A 21,594-nucleotide genomic window follows, 5' to 3' on the forward strand; every position below is an offset into this window, starting at 1 on the left:
CCGTTAAACCGGCGCAGCTGACCGACTTGCATTGCTCCAGATGTCTTTCGGCCTGCCGGGACATCGCCTGAAATGCGATGTGCCGACACGCTGGAATTTGACTCTCCACATGTTGCAGCGACTGTGGCAGCACCGCCGAGCCCTGGTGCAATACGTTATGACGTATAGCCTGGGCTAACAAGATGCAGCGGTGGGGCAGATCACGCTGCTGGAGTCTAAGATCAAGGACCTATGCACCCTTCTGCACAGTTTCGACACGGCGAAGAATATGTTTAGCGCTGACTATGCCATTCTCAGCATGACAATTCCAGTCATTTACTTGCCGGAGCACACTCTAAACACTATTCGGAGTCAGGGGGTGGGACAAGAGGAAGGGGAGGAAGTACAGGATGATTCGTATGTGGAAGGGTTACCAAGATCTGCAAGGTCCAGATGTTCTGCATCACCAAGGCGGCAGGCATGGGACGGGGGGGGAGAGGGATTAACAAGGGCGCATGGTAGCAGCGAAAATGTTGAGGAAGGTGCAGGAGCCCAGGAAGAAATGGAGGACGAACTGGCGATGGGCATGGAAGACTCAGCAGATGAGGGAGACCTTGGTCAAATTTCGGTTGTTCGAGGTTGGGGGGAGATGTCAGAGGAAGGAAGCACGGTTATCACCTCACCGCCACAAACACAGCAAGGACTTGGTCCGAAGCGATGCGCAAGACACATGAGCGCCTTCTTGCTGCACTACCTACAACATGACCCTTGGATTGTCCGAATTAGAAGTAATGCTGATTACTGGGTTGCCACACTCTTAGAACCCCGGTACAAGTCAAAATTTGGCGAAATAATTCCAGCCATAGAAAGGGACGCACGTATGCAGGAGTATCAGCAGAAGCTGTTACGCAATCTTAGCTCGGCTTTTCCACCAAACACCAGTGGTGCACAGAGTGAATCTCCCAGTTGTAACTTGCCAAACATGGGATTGTCTCGTTATTATCAGTCAAACCGTACCAGCAACACCGTATCTGGTGCTGGTAACAGCAATTTTATGCAATCGTTTCATCATTTTTTTAGTCCATCCAATGCAAGGCCACAAGAGACAAGAAGTCTGACACATAGTCAACGGCTGGAGAGGATGATACAGGAGTATCTCCAAATGAACATTGATGCCATGAATTTGCAACTGGAGCCTTGCTCATTATGGGCTTCAAATCTTGAAAAATGGCCTGAGCTCGCCAATTACGCCTTGGAGATCTTGTCATGTCCCGCAGCCAGCGTTGTCTCGGAATGTGTCTTCAGTGTTGCTGGGTGTGTGCTGACAGATAAGCGCACGCGTCTGTCCAGTGACAATGTGGACAGACTAACGTTCATCAAGATGAACAAGTCATGGATCCGCAAGGACTTTACTACCCCTGTGTCATTTTGGGGAGAGTAAAGGCTTGCGTATTTTGGAATGTGCTTGATGCAAATCAACCTGTCAAGTTTGTAACTGGGGGACAGTTGATGCCTCTGAAGTGGTGTGTGTGTGGCCCAATTTTTGGAAAAAAGGGAGACTCTGCTTAGAGTCCCCTTGCTGTGTTTTTAACAATGAGCCAAGATGAACAAATCATGGTTCAGCAAGGACTTTGCTACCTACTCCGGTGTCATCCTGGGGACAGTTAAGGCTGGTGTATTTTTGAATGTGCTTGATGCAAATCAACACATCCAGTTTGCAACTGGGGCACAAGTGATGCCACTGAAGTGGTGTGTGTGTGGCCCAGTTTTTGGAAAAAAGGGAGACTCTGCTTGGAGTCCCCTTGCTGTGTTTTTAACAATGAGCCAAGATGAACAAGTCATGGTTCAGCAAGGACTTTGCTACCCACCCCGGTGTCATCCTGGGGACAGTTAAGGCTGGCGTATTTTTGAATGTGCTTGATGCAAATCAACACATCCAGCTTGCACCTGGGGCACAAGTGATGCCACTGAAGTGGTGTGTGTGGCCCAATTTTTGGAAAAAAGGGAGACTCTGCTTGGAGTACCCTTGCTGTGTTTTTAACAATGAGCCAAGATGAACAAGTCATGGTTCAGCAAAGACTTTGATACCTACCCCGGTGTCATCCTGGGGACAGTTAAGGCTGGCGTATTTTTGAATGTGCTTGATGCAAATCAACACATCCAGTTTGCAACTGGGGCACAAGTGATGCCACTGAAGTGGTGTGTGTGGCCCAATTTTTGGAAAAAAGGGAGACTCTGCTTGGAGTACCCTTGCTGTGTTTTACATGATTTTAGAAGGGCATGACATGCCTATATCTGTGTCTCCTCCTCCTTTTACTCGTCCAGCTTTTTTGTTTGCGCATGAGTATATGTCCTTGTCACTTTCCCATGTGTTTGTAGTGTCTTGGGAGTTGTTTGTCACCTTTTGGACACCTTTGAAGGTGTTTTCTATGTGTTTTTATGTGTTTGTGTTTGCCTCCCATTGTTTTCAATGGGGTTAGAGTGGTTCGTCGAACGGAATTATGCCTATAATCTTTGAACTTTAGCCAGCGCCAAGATGTGGATGGCATGATTGGCGAAGGGAGCAGTGTATGTCCATTTTCTTTAATAGCAAGCACACTTTTATCCCCAGTGCAGGCTCCTGCCTTCTGTGACCCTGCTCCTGCCTCCTGTGATCTGCTCCTCTGCTGCAACCCCCCTATGGCCACAGCCAGGTACATCCGAACTATACGGCGCACCCCACACTTTCGTCCAAAATTTGGAGTAAAAAAGGGAGTTTTATAGTCCACAAAATACGGTATATAACAAAACATGTTTAATTGCAATTACAGTATATTCTGGGAGTAATACTTCATTATCTGGAACAATTTCAAGGGTGCCAACACTTTCAGCCGTGACTGTATATGATCCATAGTTAAAAGTAAGCTGATTAAATAGGTTAGGATGTGACCTACCTTGGATTATTAGTTAGGATATGTACACACATCAGGTTTTTGCTATGCGGCACAATCCGGCGCTTTTGTGAAAAAACGTATGCGGCGACAGCTGTCGCCGCATCTGTTTTTTTCCCCATAGACTTTCATTACCGCTGGATTGTGCCGCATGGCCGTGCGTTCTCTCCGTTTTTTGCCTGATGCTGCGTAATTGTCCGATCCGGCAGCCGGAAAAAACGCAGACCTAGATGTTTTTTGTGTCATGAGAAAAATCGCATCCCGCTGCATCCGGCGCGATGCGGCATAATGTATAATGGCTGTCTATGGACGCCGCATGCAAAGGGATGCGGCAAAAAACAGATTACATGGATCAGTTTTTTAAACTGAGCATGCTCAAACTGTCACAACACAGCTATATTGGCGGCACGGTGGCTCAGTGGTTAGCACTGCAGTTTTGCAGCGTTGGGGTCCTGGGTTCAAATCCCACCAAGGACACCATCTGCATGGAGTTTGTATGTTCTCCCCATGTTTGCGTGGGTTTCCTCCCACACTCCAAAGACCTACAGATAAGGACTCTAGATTCTGAGCCCCAATGGGGACAGTGTTGCCACAGTATGTAAAGCGCTGTGGAATTAATAGCGCTATATAAATGAATAAAATTATAATTATTATTATTATTATATAAAGCTATGTAGCTCCTCCATTGCAGAAAAAAAAAGAGATTAAAAATAGAAATATTAAACTTGTTCCAAAACCTTTGTATTTGGTGTGTCATTTTAAGGTAACTTTACATGATTGGGTTAGTTCTCAAAGGAAAGGACCTATGGTACTTTGGGGGTCTTTGTTTAAAAAAACAGTGTATACAAATGGGGAAAATCTTTTTCTTTTTTTTTTTTAATTAAGGGTTTTTTAAACCTTACATATGTGTTATATATGTAATAAAAGGGGGGGATTGAGGGATTTAACCCCTTCACGAACGGCCGATTTTTCGCTTTCCGTTTTTTTTCCCGACATTCTTCTTCTGCGAGACGTAACATTTTTATTTTTTAGGCAATCTGGTCATGTGAGGGCTCATTTTTTGCGGAACGAGCTGTACTTTTAAATGAAACCACAAGTTTGAACATATAGTGTAATGGAAAACGGCAAAAAAATTCCAAATGCAGAAAAATTGCAAAAAAAACTGAGATAGCACTATTGTTTTTGAGATATTTTATTCACTGTGTTCATTAAATGGTAAAACTGATGTGTGGGTGGGATGCCTCAGGTCAGTGCGAGTTCGTAAACACCAAACATGTATAGGTTTAGGCTGGTTTCACATCAGCGTTTTCCTGCCGCACTGCCAGATCCGGCATAAGTGTAGTACAGTTCAATACAGTTCACTAGCAAGCTCCGGGCACATGCGGTCATGTGACCAGAGCATGTGACAGCATGTGACCGGGGCTTTCCGCACTGTCTGTGAACTGTATTGAACTGTACTGTACTTGTGCTGGATCTGGCAATACGGCAGAAAAACGCTGATGTGAAACCAGCCTTAGACTGCTTTCACACATCCGGTTTTTGCAGTGCGGCTCAATCTGGCTCAAAAACCTATGCAATGGATGCGGTGACAAAAACGGATCTGTTGCATACGTTTTTCCATGCGGCCCGTCCGTTTTTTGGTGGATGCAGCTTGATACTGAGCATGCGCAGTTCAAAAAAACCACATCCGGTGACCGGATGCGTTTTTTGCCGCAGGACGCCGCATCCGGCGTCCATAGACTTGCGTTGTAAATCACGCCGGATCCGGCACGATGTGGTTTTTTCGCCGCACAAAAAAAACGTGCCAGGCAACGTTCCATCCGGCCGCCGCGTGGGCTAAATATGCCGCATCTGGCAAAAAACGGACGCAACGCAAGGCTATGCGGCACAATACGGCGCTAATGCAAGTCTTTGGGGAAAAAACGCAACCGGCGGCAACAAAAAAAACGGTTGCGTTTTTTTCTGCAAAGCGCCGTATTGTGCCGCTCAGCAAAAACTGGATGTGTGAACTTAGCCTTAGAGATTTGCTGGGAGAGTGGCTGATCAAACATTGCCACAACTACCCTGCTGTTTCCAGTTTTTGCTTGTAAGCTTGAAAGAAAAGTATAGGTCTCACGCTTAAGTCTGTCTAAATCAGTGTCTTTAAAATTGCTTGTATTTTCTACTCCTAAGTATGTTTGCCGGAATGTACATGGAGCTGTGCTATCGTAATTGCTTTCTATTTGCTCAATGAACCTCCTAATGCAGCATGCAAGGTCTGCTTTACCTTACTGCAGAATGTGTGGAAGTGAGAAGAGTTTGGGCACATATTTCCGAAAGGCAGAACCAAGCACACAGTGGCCATGGGCCAGAAAGACTTGATTCTGAAGGTGGTCATTGTAAGCATAGACGTTTTGGCTGGGTGAGAAGGTAGCATAATTCAGTTCCTTTCCACTCTAATTTCTTTTTGAAGCACATGTGGAGAAAATATTTATTGGCTCATTTGTGGTTGGAATGTCAAAAATGTTCAATAACTGCCCTCACATGGCTTTAGTCCTTGGCCGCAAGCCCTACGTCCTGAAAAAAAAAGAGTTCCCTTCCAAAACTGTTTTTAGTGAATAAAGTCTGTCTCAGCTGATTCCAGCATGAAGTGTAGCTTGCCAAGGACTAACCATTTTGTTGTCTAATTTATACCATGGAGCTTGGCAGCAAGCCCTGGCTTACCTCTGATCCAAATGTATTAATGATGTAACTGCGTGTTTCCATCCATGACCTGAAAAGGCTCCTTACCACACATGGGGTCTCATTTTATAGGCAGAGCTCTCTTCTTTAGACATCAGACTATTTGCAGAATGTGAATCACTGGCAATACAGCCCATCAAGAGTTGGCAGGAGATCATACCATTGGTTCAGAAGATTTGCCATCCAGATCACTTACCAGCAAAATGATATAGTGCATGCCAGCAGAGAGATTAGGTCATTCCTAAAATTTCATGTAAAATGAGAATATTAACTAGGTCCTGAGAAAGCAGACTGTAATGAAGATGCTCACATCCACTAGACATATTTCTTTTTATTAATGTTATGTTGAACCCTTTCCAGCTCTCATGTTTGTAAACTCACTTGTATTGCAGTGCCTTTGCCGGGGAATACACGCACAACACAGCAACTGGGACATACAAATGTATTGTCTGTGGAGTGACTCTTTTCAGGTAAGTCAGAGCTACAAATTATCATTACATCTATTCTATAGCTTTTTAGATCTATGCTTTATAATCTGAGCGGTGCATAATGTAAAGGCAGTTTTGATAAAATCACAGTTTTTTCTGCAGCAGTTCTCTAATTTCTCAGTTTTCTCTAACCCAGCCCCCTCCACTGATTGGCAGCTTTTCCTATACACTGTGCATAGGCAGAAAACTGCTAATCAGTGGTGACGGTGCAGTTACACAAATAATTGGAAGGACTAATGGCACGAGACAACTAGTCCTACTAATAAAACTCTGATTTGATTGAAACTGCAACAAACAGCCCAGTGCAGTCAGGATCTCTCTCCCTACATCATCTTGCTGTCTAATTCCATAACAAAAACCTGTTGACACATTGCCTTTAAGCCTAATGTGACATAACTGCTACCTGTCTTTTTATTGTTTACTTTTTGAATCTCCATTTACAGGACATTGACACCATTTTTATTCTAACATAAGTTATAGGACTAATCATATATTTTGCATCAAATATACTTTTATATCTGACTGTAGCTTATCTAAATACCTTTTTACTCTTTGCATTGTAGCTTTTGACAAAATAAGGTGTTACAAAACTATAGTAAATTTGTGAATGATGTTTATTGAAATATTTGTCTATTTATAGGCACATTTCGCCTTTATATACAAATTAGTATGCCCTACTTATCACTAGGTGAAAGCCTGCCAGAAAATGTGCTGTTTCATAACAGCAACATAATATTAAGGCATTTTCTGGCCTTTATTTTTAAATATTGATCCATATGCAAAGATACCATAGGTAAAAAAATTCTGCACTTGTATTTTATGTGGCTCCAGTGGTCAAATGCGATACATACATATATATGGCCATTGCACTAGACCTGAAAAAGGTTTTATAGTGTTAGGCTACATGTGTACGCTGTAGTTTTGTTGTCACAAAAAACTGGACATTTGAGATATCAAAACTGCACCAAAAACTGCAACTTGTCCCAGAGAGCCTGGAAATGAAAGAAAAAAAAAAAAAAAAAAGACGCTTGTAAGGATACCGCATTTTTGTTGTGTTTTAGGTGTGTTTTTGTCAATTCGATTTTGTTGCTTTTTTTGTGAAAAATAGTGATGGGTAGATTGAACTATAAAGTCTGAGCCCCACGGGTTCAAAGGCACCCAGATCAGGCTCTCGGGAAATTAAAAAAATAAAGTACAAATAAATTTATTAATAAATTAAAAAATAATAAAGAGAGCGCGCAATACTTAGCTCTACAGTAACTCCTTCCACGGCCACTTATCCATCTTCCAGGGCCGCTCATTGAGCTCATGCATATTCACTGCATTCTGACACAATCAAAGATTTTAGTTTTAGCAAAGCAGCAGAGCTTAAAAGGCTGCCCCGCCCACATCAGGCTTTCAATGTATATTTTCATAGACAAAAGCTGCTAATCCCTAGAGGGGGGAGGAATTGAACTTGAGCTCACGTGCTCCTCACTCAGACTAATGATAAAGCTACTGAAGCTTAAACTAAGGGTATGTTCACACATCAGGTTTTTGCTGTGCGGCACAATCCGGCGCTTTGCGGGAAAAATGCATCCGGGTTTTTTTGCCGCCGGGTACGGTTTTTCCTCATAGACTTTTATTAGCGCCGGATTGTGCTGCATGTACTTGCGTTTGATCCGGTTTTTGCCGGATGCGGCAAAAATCGTCACTCCGGCGGCCGCACAGGACGCAGAGAGGAGCATTTTTTGCCAGCGGCAAAAAACTGCATAGCGCCGGGTGCGACGCTGTGCGGCATGGTGCATAATGAAAGTCTATGTGCGCCGGATACGGTGGCATGCCTCAAATGCCAGAATCATGTACCGGATTCGGTTTTTACTTCTGAGCATGCCCAGAAGTGATATAAATTCACTGCTTGTCAGAAAATCAATCACTCACTCTCTCTCAAACACTCACTCACTCACTCACTGACTCATTCACTCACTCTCACCCACTCACCGATCACCGGCGTGGCGCTGCACGGCTGTTACAAAGCTCTGGCAGCTTCTCCTGATTTGAAAATGCCGGCCGCCCATTATTCAATCTCGTATTCACTGCTTTCCCCGCCCACCGGCGCCTATGATTGGTTGCAGTCAGACACGCCCCCACGCTGAGTGACAGCTGTCTCACTGCAACCAATCACAGCTGCCGGTGGGCAGGTCTATATCTTGCAGTAAAATAAATAAATAAATAATTTAAAAAAAAACGGCGTGCGGCGGGTCTCCCCAATTTTGATACCAGCCAAGATAAAGCCATACGGCTGAAGGCTGGTATTCTCAGGATGGGGAGCTCCACGTTATGGAGAGCCCCCACAGCCTAACAATATCAGCCAGCAGCTGCCCGGAATTGCCGCATCCATTAGATGCGACAGTCCTGGGACTCTACCCGGCTCATCCCGAAATGCCCTGCTGTGGTGGCAATCGGGGTAATAAAGGGTTAATCATGGCAGACGTCTATGAGACACCCCCAATAATTAACCTGTAAGTGAAAGTAAATAAACACATACACCCAAAAAAATACTTTATTTGGAATGAAAGACAAAAAAAACACCCTCTTTCACCATTTTATTAAAATCCCCAAATACCCCTCCAGGTCTGAAGTAATCCACAGAGGTCCCACAACACTTTCAGCTCTGCTACATGAAGCTGACAGGAGCGGTAGTAGAACACCACCGCTCTCTATCAGCTCCACGTAGTAACTGAAGTGAATCGCGCTGTCAGAGGGGACGGCACTGAGGTAGTGCTGGGGTGTGTGCGGTGATGATGCGTGCGGTAGTGCCGGGGTGTGTGTGGTGATGATTGGGGCGGTAGTGCCGGGGTGTGTGCGGTGATGATGTGGGCAGTAGTGTCGGAATGTGTGCGGTGATGATGCGTGCGGTAGTGCCAGGGTGGGTGCGGTGATGATGCATGCGGTAATGCCAGGGTGGGTGCGGTGATAATGCGTGCGGTAGTGCCGGGGGTGTGCGGTGATGATTGGGGCGGTAGTGCCGGTGTGTGCGGTGATGATGCGTGCGGTAGTGCCTACGTGTGCGGTGATGGTGGGGGCGGTAGTGTCGGTGTTTGTGCGGTGATAATGGGGTCTCTCTCTATCAGCATAAAAAAAACCATCCGTTTTCTTTACCGGATCTGTCGCATCAGTTTTTACACAATCTGAGACGAATCCGTAGCATCAGGCACAAACCGGATTGGAAAAAACGGATGTGTGAACTTAGCCTAACATTGCATGTAAACAAAACCACACTTTGTTGATTCCAGGTATGGCATTTGCATTTGAAAGCTATTGCTGTAAGCCGACAACATGTGGCCAAAGGAGATCTCAATAGAAAAGAAACAGACTATCATTAGGCTGAGAAAAAAGAAGAAATCCATCAGAGAGATAGCAGAAATGTTAGGAGTGGCCAAATCAACGGTTTGATACCCCCTTCAAAAATAAGAGCACGCTGATGAGCTTGGGAACCCAAAAAGACCTGTATCTCCACAGAAGACAACAGTGGTGGATGATCATAGAATCCTGTCCATGGTGAAGAAAACACCTTCACAACAACCAGCCAAGTAAAGAACAATTTCCTGGAAGTAGGTGTTTCAGTATCTACATCTACCATAAAGAGAAGACTTCATGAGAGTAAATACATAGGGTTCACCACAAGGTGGAAACCATTAGTCAGCCTTCAAAATGGAAAGGACAGATTACAGTTTGCCAAAAAGCATCTAAGAAAACCAGCCAAGGTCTGGAAAACCTGTAGCAGTATGATGAGAAGAAGAAAGTATAGGGGAGGCTTGGAACAGCTCATGATCCAAAGTACGCCATAACCTGTGTAAAACATGGTGAAGGCAGTGTGATGGTATGGGCATGCATGGCTTCCAATGGCACTGGGTCACAAATGTTTATTGATGATGGGACTGAAGACAGAAGCAGCTGGATGATTTCCGAATTGTACAGGGCTATATTTTCTGCTCAGGTTCAAGAAAATGTAGGAAGGTTGATTGGATGGCACCTCACAGTACAGATGGGCAATAACCCAAAACATACTGCAAAAGGAACCCAGGAGGTTTTAAGGCAAAGAAGTGGAATATTTTTATATTTTGCAATTGCCTAGTCAATCACCAGATCTCAACCTCATTTAGCATGAATTTCTCATGCCTAAATGAAATCTGTCAGCAGGTTTATACTATGTAAGCTAAGGACAGAATGCTGTAAGGGTTAAAAAAAAACACAAACAACTGTGCTTTGCTTATCTGTAGTTGTTCAGGAAAAAACGGTGTCATGCCGCGCTCATCACCATTCCAGAAGGCAGATATTAATAATCCATGTCTTTTTATTCAAACAGAAGATACGAGTCTACGCGTTTCAAGGGTCACAGCCCCCTTCCTCAGGACAAATATCAAATGACAGGATTGATTATCCTGTCATTTGATATTTGTCCTGAGGAAGGGGGCTGTGACCCTTTAAATGCGTAGACTTACTTACAGGGTAAGCCTGGTCCATGGCGCAGTGGATCCACACCCACTAGCAAAACAGTTTGCTCAGGCCATGGACCCCGCTGATGCCAATCATCCACACTCTCTTGGAGTTATTTCAGGAGATGACCTGCCAACAAGAACAGCAAAAAAAACCCCTGACCTGTGGTCAATGAACGTCTTTCTCAACACTCTGGCACCGTCCGTTTCTCCTTCCCTAGCCCTTGCTGAAGCTACTTCTCAGCCTGCAACCCTTGTTCCTGGAGCCAGTCAATGCCTGTTTGCCCTACCACGATTTGACAGTGACCCTAAACTATACCGGGGATTCATCAACCAGTGGATGCTGCACTTTGAATTGCTGTCCCACCAGTCCACTTCAGACCTGATCAAAATGGCCTTTTTCATGTTCTATCTAGGAGGAGAGGCTCTCACCTCTATTAACCCACTATGGGAGAGAGGATATCCAATCATCTCAGACATTCAGGTCTTCTTGGGGACCTTACGCAAGGTCTTTGACAAGCCAGATTGTGCCACCACACTAGTATACTCTCTTCTCAAGTTGCAACAGGGTAGCCAGATTGCAGGTCAATAGGCGGTGCAATTCAGTACCCTTTCCTCTGAGTTTGGATGGAAAAATGAGGTGCTAGTAGCCATTTTCTGGGATGGCCTGTCCCGGAGGATTAAGGATAAACTGGCTGGCTGTGATACCACCACTACCTTTGATGACCTAATCTCCTTTGCTACCCAGATTGATCTTATTATCCAGGAACAAGCCAGGGAGGTGGCATGCTGAAGAACACCACTGTGTCTAGCTCCATGCTCTTATCTACCAGACTCCCACGCCCGTAGCCACTTTAGAACCAATGGAGGTTGATTTCGTCAAGCTAACCAAGCAACGGCAGGAACATTATCTTGTCAAAGGTAGCGTTAAACATTTTATCCATTTTTGACCATTGAAATTGGAAAACGCCCAAGTCTAGGGTTTGTTGGGGAGGTTGCCCTAGGTGAAGTTAACTCGCCCTCTTGGCTAACTCTCCCAGTGTCCATGTTATGTGGAGATATCTGGTTCTCTGTGTCAGCAGTAGAGTTGAGCGCGGTTCGTGGCTCATAGCTCTCCAGTTCTAGGCTCGAGTGATTTTGGGGCCTGTTCTAGATAGAACTAGAACTCGAGCTTTTTGCAAAAGCTCGATAGTTCTAGAAACGTTCGAGAACGGTTCTAGCAGCAAAAAACCAGCTAAATCCTAGCTTGGTTTCTGCTGTAATAGTGTAAGTCACTCTGTGAATCACACTATTATGACATTTCAGTGTATAGTGTGCGTGAGCAGCGCCTTCAGATCACTGCTGTTTCTATAATGGCGATCGCCATTTTTTTTTTTTTTCTTGTCTTCCTTCCCTAAGCGCGTGCGTCTTGTGGGGCGGGCCAGCATGTCAGCCAATCCCAGACACACACACAGCTAAGTGGACTTTGAGCCAGAGAAGCAACGGCATGTGTGATAGGATGTCCATGACACATGTCCCTGCATGATAAAACCGGACATTTTCTTCCAGGACGCCATTATCTGCCTTCTGCGTCTTTGGTGTCAGACATCACTGTCGCAGCTCCGTCCTCCTCAGTCCTATCGCCGATACAGCTGTATGCGCTGCATACACAGCGTTAGACAGCTTAGGGAGAGCACTTTATAGCAGTCCTTTTAAGGGCTCAAACCGGCAGGGTCAGAGTTAAGGTGACAGGTCCTGAAAACAGCGCCAGCGTCTGTGTAGCCAAGGTCAGGGATTTCCTCCCTGCATTTCCCTATTAGGAGGGATAGAAAGGCAGGCTTCCATTCCTCTACCCAGAGCCCCAAAATCCTGGCACTGTACCCTCGTGTCCTCTGCATACTCCAACTCATTATAACTAAGCCATTATACTAGCAAACACTCAGTGTACCTAGTGGCATCCTATACGTGGCTATTGGACTTTGCTATAGTCCCACTAGTGCAAAGACATTTGCAGAGCGCATCTGCCTGCATTGCACACTCCAACTCATTATAACTAAGCCATTATACTAGCAATCACTCAGTGTACCTAGTGGCATCCTATACGTGGCTATTGGACTTTGCTATAGTCCCACTAGTGCAAAGACATTTGCAGAGCGCATCTGCCTGCGTTGCACACTCCAACTCATTATAACTAAGCCATTATACTAGCAAACACTCAGTGTACCTAGTGGCATCCTATCTGTGGCTATTGGACTTTGCTATAGTCCCACTAGTGCAAAGACATTTGCAGAGCGCATCTGCCTGCGTTGCACACTCCAACTCATTATAACTAAGCCATTATACTAGCAAACACTCAGTGTACCTAGTGGCATCCTATACGTGGCTATTGGACTTTGCTATAGTCCCACTAGTGCAAAGACATTTGCAGAGCACATCTGCCTGCGTTGCACACTCCAACTCATTATAACTAAGCCATTATACTAGCAAACACTCAGTGTACCTAGTGGCATCCTATCTGTGGCTATTGGACTTTGCTATAGTCCCACTAGTGCAAAGACATTTGCAGAGCGCATCTGCCTGCGTTGCACACTCCAACTCATTATAACTAAGCCATTATACTAGCAAACACTCAGTGTACCTAGTGGCATCCTATCTGTGGCTATTGGACTTTGCTATAGTCCCACTAGTGCAAAGACATTTGCAGAGCGCATCTGCCTGCGTTGCACACTCCAACTCATTATAACTAAGCCATTATACTAGCAAACACTCAGTGTACCTAGTGGCATCCTATCTGTGGCTATTGGACTTTGCTATAGTCCCACTAGTGCAAAGACATTTGCAGAGCGCATCTGCCTGCGTTGCACACTCCAACTCATTATAACTAAGCCATTATACTAGCAAACACTCAGTGTACCTAGTGGCATCCTATACGTGGCTATTGGACTTTGCTATAGTCCCACTAGTGCAAAGACATTTGCAGAGCGCATCTGCCTGCGTTGCACACTCCAACTCATTATAACTAAGCCATTATACTAGCAAACACTCAGTGTACCTAGTGGCATCCTATCTGTGGCTATTGGACTTTGCTATAGTCCCACTAGTGCAAAGACATTTGCAGAGCGCATCTGCCTGCGTTGCACACTCCAACTCATTATAACTAAGCCATTATACTAGCAAACACTCAGTGTACCTAGTGGCATCCTATCTGTGGCTATTGGACTTTGCTATAGTCCCACTAGTGCAAAGACATTTGCAGAGCGCATCTGCCTGCGTTGCACACTCCAACTCATTATAACTAAGCCATTATACTAGCAAACACTCAGTGTACCTAGTGGCATCCTATACGTGGCTATTGGACTTTGCTATAGTCCCACTAGTGCAAAGACATTTGCAGAGCACATCTGCCTGCGTTGCACACTCCAACTCATTATAACTAAGCCATTATACTAGCAAACACTCAGTGTACCTAGTGGCATCCTATACGTGGCTATTGGACTTTGCTATAGTCCCACTAGTGCAAAGACATTTGCAGAGCGCGTCTGCCTGCATTGCACACTCCAACTCATTATAACTAAGCCATTATACTAGCAAACACTCAGTGTACCTAGTGGCATCCTATACGTGGCTATTGGACTTTGCTATAGTCCCACTAGTGCAAAGACATTTGCAGAGCGCATCTACCTGCGTTGCACACTCCAACTCATTATAACTAAGCCATTATACTAGCAAACACTCTGTGTACCTAGTGGCATCCTATCTGTGGCTATTGGACTTTGCTATAGTCCCACTAGTGCAAAGACATTTGCAGAGCGCATCTGCCTGCGTTGCACACTCCAACTCATTATAACTAAGCCATTATACTAGCAAACACTCAGTGTACCTAGTGGCATCCTATACGTGGCTATTGGACTTTGCTATAGTCCCACTAGTGCAAAGACATTTGCAGAGCGCATCTGCCTGCGTTGCACACTCCAACTCATTATAACTAAGCCATTATACTAGCAAACACTCAGTGTACCTAGTGGCATCCTATCTGTGGCTATTGGACTTTGCTATAGTCCCACTAGTGCAAAGACATTTGCAGAGCGCATCTGCCTGCGTTGCACACTCCAACTCATTATAACTAAGCCATTATACTAGCAAACACTCAGTGTACCTAGTGGCATCCTATACGTGGCTATTGGACTTTGCTATAGTCCCACTAGTGCAAAGACATTTGCAGAGCGCATCTGCCTGCGTTGCACACTCCAACTCATTATAACTAAGCCATTATACTAGCAAACACTCAGTGTACCTAGTGGCATCCTATACGTGGCTATTGGACTTTGCTATAGTCCCACTAGTGCAAAGACATTTGCAGAGCGCATCTGCCTGCGTTGCACACTCCAACTCATTATAACTAAGCCATTATACTAGCAAACACTCAGTGTACCTAGTGGCATCCTATACGTGGCTATTGGACTTTGCTATAGTCCTACTAGTGCAAAGACATTTGCAGAGCGCATCTGCCTTCGTTGCACACTCCAACTCATTATAACTAAGCCATTATACTAGCAAACACTCAGTGTACCTAGTGGCATCCTATACGTGGCTATTGGACTTTGCTATAGTCCCACTAGTGCAAAGACATTTGCAGAGCGCATCTGCCTGCGTTGCACACTCCAACTCATTATAACTAAGCCATTATACTAGCAAACACTCTGTGTACCTAGTGGCATCCTATACGTGGCTATTGGACTTTGCTATAGTCCCACTAGTGCAAAGACATTTGCAGAGCGCATCTGCCTGCGTTGCACACTCCAACTCATTATAACTAAGCCATTATACTAGCAAACACTCAGTGTACCTAGTGGCATCCTATACGTGGCTATTGGACTTTGCTATAGTCCCACTAGTGCAAAGACATTTGCAGAGCGCATCTGCCTGCGTTGCACACTCCAACTCATTATAACTAAGCCATTATACTAGCAAACACTCAGTGTACCTAGTGGCATCCTATACGTGGCTATTGGACTTTGCTATAGTCCCACTAGTGCAAAGACATTTGCAGAGCGCATCTACCTGCGTTGCACACTCCAACTCATTATAACTAAGCCATTATACTAGCAAACACTCTGTGTACCTAGTGGCATCCTATCTGTGGCTATTGGACTTTGCTATAGTCCCACTAGTGCAAAGACATTTGCAGAGCGCATCTGCCTGCGTTGCACACTCCAACTCATTATAACTAAGCCATTATACTAGCAAACACTCAGTGTACCTAGTGGCATCCTATACGTGGCTATTGGACTTTGCTTTAGTCCCACTAGTGCAAAGACATTTGCAGAGCGCATCTGCCTGCGTTGCACACTCCAACTCATTATAACTAAGCCATTATACTAGCAAACACTCAGTGTACCTAGTGGCATCCTATACGTGGCTATTGGACTTTGCTATAGTCCCACTAGTGCAAAGACATTTGCAGAGCGCATCTGCCTGCGTTGCACACTCCAACTCATTATAACTAAGCCATTATACTAGCAAACACTCAGTGTACCTAGTGGCATCCTATACGTGGCTATTGGACTTTGCTATAGTCCCACTAGTGCAAAGACATTTGCAGAGCGCATCTGCCTGCGTTGCACACTCCAACTCATTATAACTAAGCCATTATACTAGCAAACACTCAGTGTACCTAGTGGCATCCTATACGTGGCTATTGGACTTTGCTATAGTCCTACTAGTGCAAAGACATTTGCAGAGCGCATCTGCCTTCGTTGCACACTCCAACTCATTATAACTAAGCCATTATACTAGCAAACACTCAGTGTACCTAGTGGCATCCTATACGTGGCTATTGGACTTTGCTATAGTCCCACTAGTGCAAAGACATTTGCAGAGCGCATCTGCCTGCGTTGCACACTCCAACTCATTATAACTAAGCCATTATACTAGCAAACACTCTGTGTACCTAGTGGCATCCTATACGTGGCTATTGGACTTTGCTATAGTCCCACTAGTGCAAAGACATTTGCAGAGCGCATCTGCTTGCGTTGCACACTCCAACTCATTATAACTAAGCCATTATACTAGCAAACACTCAGTGTACCTAGTGGCATCCTATACGTGGCTATTGGACTTTGCTATAGTCCCACTAGTGCAAAGACATTTGCAGAGCGCATCTGCCTGCGTTGCACACTCCAACTCATTATAACTAAGCCATTATACTAGCAAACACTCAGTGTACCTAGTGGCATCCTATACGTGGCTATTGGACTTTGCTATAGTCCCACTAGTGCAAAGACATTTGCAGAGCGCATCTGCCTGCGTTGCACACTCCAACTCATTATAACTAAGCCATTATACTAGCAAACACTCAGTGTACCTAGTGGCATCCTATATGTGGCTATTGGACTTTGCTATAGTCCCACTAGTGCAAAGACATTTGCAGAGCGCATCTGCCTGCGTTGCACACTCCAACTCATTATAACTAAGCCATTATACTAGCAAACACTCAGTGTACCTAGTGGCATCCTATACGTGGCTATTGGACTTTGCTATAGTCCCACTAGTGCAAAGACATTTGCAGAGCGCATTTGCCTGCGTTGCACACTCCAACTCATTATAACTAAGCCATTATACTAGCAAACACTCAGTGTACCTAGTGGCATCCTATACGTGGCTATTGGACTTTGCTATAGTCCCACTAGTGCAAAGACATTTGCAGAGCGCATCTGCCTGCGTTGCACACTCCAACTCATTATAACTAAGCCATTATACTAGCAAACACTCAGTGTACCTAGTGGCATCCTATACGTGGCTATTGGACTTTGCTATAGTCCCACTAGTGCAAAGACATTTGCAGAGCGCATCTGCCTGCGTTGCACACTCCAACTCATTATAACTAAGCCATTATACTAGCAAACACTCTGTGTACCTAGTGGCATCCTATCTGTGGCTATTGGACTTTGCTATAGTCCCACTAGTGCAAAGACATTTGCAGAGCGCATCTGCCTGCGTTGCACACTCCAACTCATTATAACTAAGCCATTATACTAGCAAACACTCAGTGTACCTAGTGGCATCCTATACGTGGCTATTGGACTTTGCTATAGTCCCACTAGTGCAAAGACATTTGCAGAGCGCATCTGCCTGCGTTGCACACTCCAACTCATTATAACTAAGCCATTATACTAGCAAACACTCAGTGTACCTAGTGGCATCCTATACGTGGCTATTGGACTTTGCTATAGTCCCACTAGTGCAAAGACATTTGCAGAGCGCATCTGCCTGCGTTGCACACTCCAACTCATTATAACTAAGCCATTATACTAGCAAACACTCAGTGTACCTAGTGGCATCCTATACGTGGCTATTGGACTTTGCTATAGTCCCACTAGTGCAAAGACATTTGCAGAGCGTATCTGCCTGCGTTGCACACTCCAACTCATTATAACTAAGCCATTATACTAGCAAACACTCAGTGTACCTAGTGGCATCCTATACGTGGCTATTGGACTTTGCTATAGTCCCACTAGTGCAAAGACATTTGCAGAGCGCATCTGCCTGCGTTGCACACTCCAACTCATTATAACTAAGCCATTATACTAGCAATTTTTGCTGCCAGTTTAAGGGCCGTAGTTGCATTGTCAGGGATATTTATTCTTTATTATTCTGCTGTTAATAAAGCTAGACCACCACTGCAATCTACACCACCTCTCAATTTTTACTACCACATTTTCAGTCCACAATCTTGTCGCAATCAACATGAGTGGCAAAATGACAGATGCTGGTGGAAAGGGGAAGAGGCGTGGTGGAAAAGGCAAAAAAGGTTTTGTCCGTGGGGAAGGTGGCAAAGCTCCATTATCATCTGCTGAAGATAGACCCTCTACCAGCAAAAGTAAGATGTCTACTACTTACCATGGACAATCCGATGTGCTCCCTTTTTTATGGACACGAACAACAGGAAGAAAGGTAGATGATGAGCAAAAAAGGAAAATGCTTGAATGGATCTCAAGTGGTCCAACAAGTGCCCTCTCAGCCACTTCAAGTACCGCATCCAAAAAACACCAGTCCTCTGAGTTGTCATCCCAATCACACTTGATTTCTCCCAGCTCTGAAGTCTCCATCAGCCCTGCACAGTATGGTGGAACTGAGATGGCTGAGTCTGCAGAGCTGTTCTGTCACACTATAGCCTGGGAATCAGAGGTCTGCTCCCAAGCTACAGTGAGTACAGAACAGGAAATGGTCTGCAGTGATGCCCAGAACCTTTGTGACTCGGATTCAGGCCGTGAGGAACAAGTTTCTGAGCATAATGTTGACCCTTTGTCACAAACTGTAACACCTGTGGTTATAGACAATGAGGAACATTCTGATGAAGATGAGACGCAGATACCCGATTGGGATGACAACTTAAATATTCGGTCAGGGCAAGAAGAGGCTCGGTCTGAGGGGGAGGGGAGTGCAAACACAACAATTGATGATGAAGTTCTAGATCCCACCTACTGTCAACCCCCAGTCAGGCACTCGAGGAGGTCAACAGAGGCGGTAGAGGAGGATGCAACCAACGACGAAGTTACCTTGCGCCTTCCTGGACAGAGTCGGAGCACTGGTAGCACGTCTACAACTGGATCCTCAGCCACCACTCTGCCTCTGAGCATTATTCGTGGTGGATCAACAGGTCGCATGGCCTCTAAGCCTTGCCTAGCCTGGTCCTTTTTTGACATAGAAAAAGATTGCACAAATTATGTGATATGTAAACTTTGTCATGATTCTCTTAGTAGAGGTCAAAACCTCAGCAGTTTGACAACTTCTTCCATGAATCGTCACATGAATAAATATCATAGGTCCCGTTGGGAAGCTCACCGTGCTGCAATGCGGCCTAGCGGAGCGAACCATCCACCGCCTGCCCCTTCCAGTGCATCCGCGCGCTCTTCATCTTCTAGGACTGTGGGGACAGCTGTCACACCTGTTTTTCCACGCACAACTTCCACCACTGTAACCGCAACAGGCAGTTTGCTTGGTAGGTCGTCAGTTGGTTTGGAAGGGGAAACAAGTGAGTGTGTACAGCTCTCTCAGACATTGATAGCACCAACGTTGGATGAAGGCAACATCATGTCTCCGCCTGCACTTTCCTCACAAACCTGCATTTTTCCAGGGACACCCTATTCAACACCGTCTACACACAGCAGCCAGATCTCTGTCCCTCAGATGTGGTCAAATAAAAGGCCACTTCCTGCGACCCATGACAAAGCTAAGAGGTTGACTCTATCCCTCTGTAAGCTGTTGGCTACCGAAATGCTGCCTTTCCGCCTAGTGGACACACAGGATTTTAGAGACCTTATGTCTGTCGCTGTGCCCCAGTACCAGACGCCTAGTCACCACTACTTCTCTAAGAAAGGTGTGCCCGCGCTACACCAGCATGTCGCACACAACATCACCGCTTCCTTGAGAAACTCTGTGTGTGAACGGGTGCATTTCACCACCGATACTTGGACCAGTAAGCATGGACAGGGACGTTACATGTCGCTGACTGGGCACTGGGTAACTATGGTGATAGATGGTGAAGGGTCTGCTGCACAAGTCTTGCCGTCCCCACGACTTGTGTGTCAATCCTCTGTCTGTCCAAGTTCCGCCACTGCTTCTGCATCCTCCACCTCATCTGGGTCCTCCACCTCCGCCCCAAGCCTGCCTGGTCAGGCCACCAGCGTTCTCACTGCGCAGAAGGAATCACGCACCCCTCATTACTATGCTGGCAGCAGAGCGCAACGGCATCAGGCGGTCTTTAGCTTGACATGTCTTGGGAATAAGAGTCACACAGCTGAGGAGTTGTGGTCAGCTCTGCGGTCCGAGTTTAATAAATGGTTGTCTCCACTCAGCCTGCAGCCTGGTAAGGCCGTGTGCGACAATGCTGCAAACCTGGGTGCGGCCCTTCGCCTGGGCAAGGTGACACACGTACCTTGTATGGCTCACGTGTTGAACCTTGTCGTCCAGCAATTTTTAACACACTATCCCGGCCTAGATGGCCTTCTGAACAGGGCACGAAAACTGTCTGCTCACTTCCGCCGTTCAAGCGCCGCAGCAGAGCGACTTGCATCGCTCCAGAAGTCTTTCGGCCTGCTGGTTCATCGCCTGAAATGCGATGTGGCGACACGCTGGAATTCAACTCTCCACATGTTACAGCGACTGTGGCAGCACCGCAGAGCCCTGGTGCAATACGTCATGACGTATAGCCTGGGCCAACGAGATGCAGAGGTGGGGCAGATCACCCTGATGGAGTGGTCTCAGATCAAGGACCTATGCACCCTTCTGCACAGTTTCGACATGGCGACGAATATGTTTAGCTCTGACAATGCCATTATCAGCATGACGATTCCAGTCATTTACATGCTGGAGCACACGCTAAACACTATTCGGAGTCAGGGGGTGGGGCAACATGAAGGGGAGGAACTACAGGAGGATTCATATGCGCAAGGGACAACAACATCACCAAGGTCCAGACGTTCATCATCACCAACGCAGCAGGCATGGGACCATGGGGGACAGGGATCGACAAGGGCGCATAGTAGCAGGCGAAATGTTGAGCAAGGTGCAGGAGAACATGAAGAAATGGAGGACGAACTGTCCATGGACATGGAAGACTCAGCGGATGAGGGAGACCTTGGTCAAATTTCAGTTGAAAGAGGTTGGGGGGAGATGTCAGAGGAAGAAAGAACGGGTAGCACCTCTATGCCACAAACACAGCGTGGACTTGGTCCGCATGGCTGCGCAAGACACATGAGTGCCTTTTTGTTGCACTACCTCCAACATGACAGTCGTATTGTCAAAATTAGAAGTGATGATGACTACTGGATTGCCACACTATTAGATCCCCGGTACAAGTCCAAATTTTGTGACATAATTCCAGCCATAGAAAGGGACGCACGTATGCAGGAGTATCAGCAGAAGCTGTTACTCGATATTAGCTCGGCTTTTCCACCAAACAACCGTGCAGGTGCAGGGAGGGAATCTCCCAGTTGTAACTTGACAAACATGGGACGG

General features: G+C 45.8%; 1 protein-coding gene across 3 annotated transcripts in view; it reads left to right on the forward strand.

Moving 5' to 3' along the window:
- Positions 1 to 21,594, forward strand: part of MSRB3 (methionine sulfoxide reductase B3) — a 289,938-nt gene that overhangs the window by 191,505 nt on the left and 76,839 nt on the right. For all 3 annotated transcript variants that reach the window (XM_075344863.1, XM_075344862.1, XM_075344864.1), the window contains exon 4: positions 6,023 to 6,100. In XM_075344863.1, the coding sequence (XP_075200978.1) occupies positions 6,023 to 6,100 (78 nt within the window). The remainder of the gene's footprint in view (positions 1 to 6,022; positions 6,101 to 21,594) is intronic.

The sequence above is a fragment of the Anomaloglossus baeobatrachus genome, chromosome 4 (genome assembly GCF_048569485.1).
Source record: "Anomaloglossus baeobatrachus isolate aAnoBae1 chromosome 4, aAnoBae1.hap1, whole genome shotgun sequence".
Lineage (NCBI taxonomy): Eukaryota > Metazoa > Chordata > Amphibia > Anura > Aromobatidae > Anomaloglossus > Anomaloglossus baeobatrachus.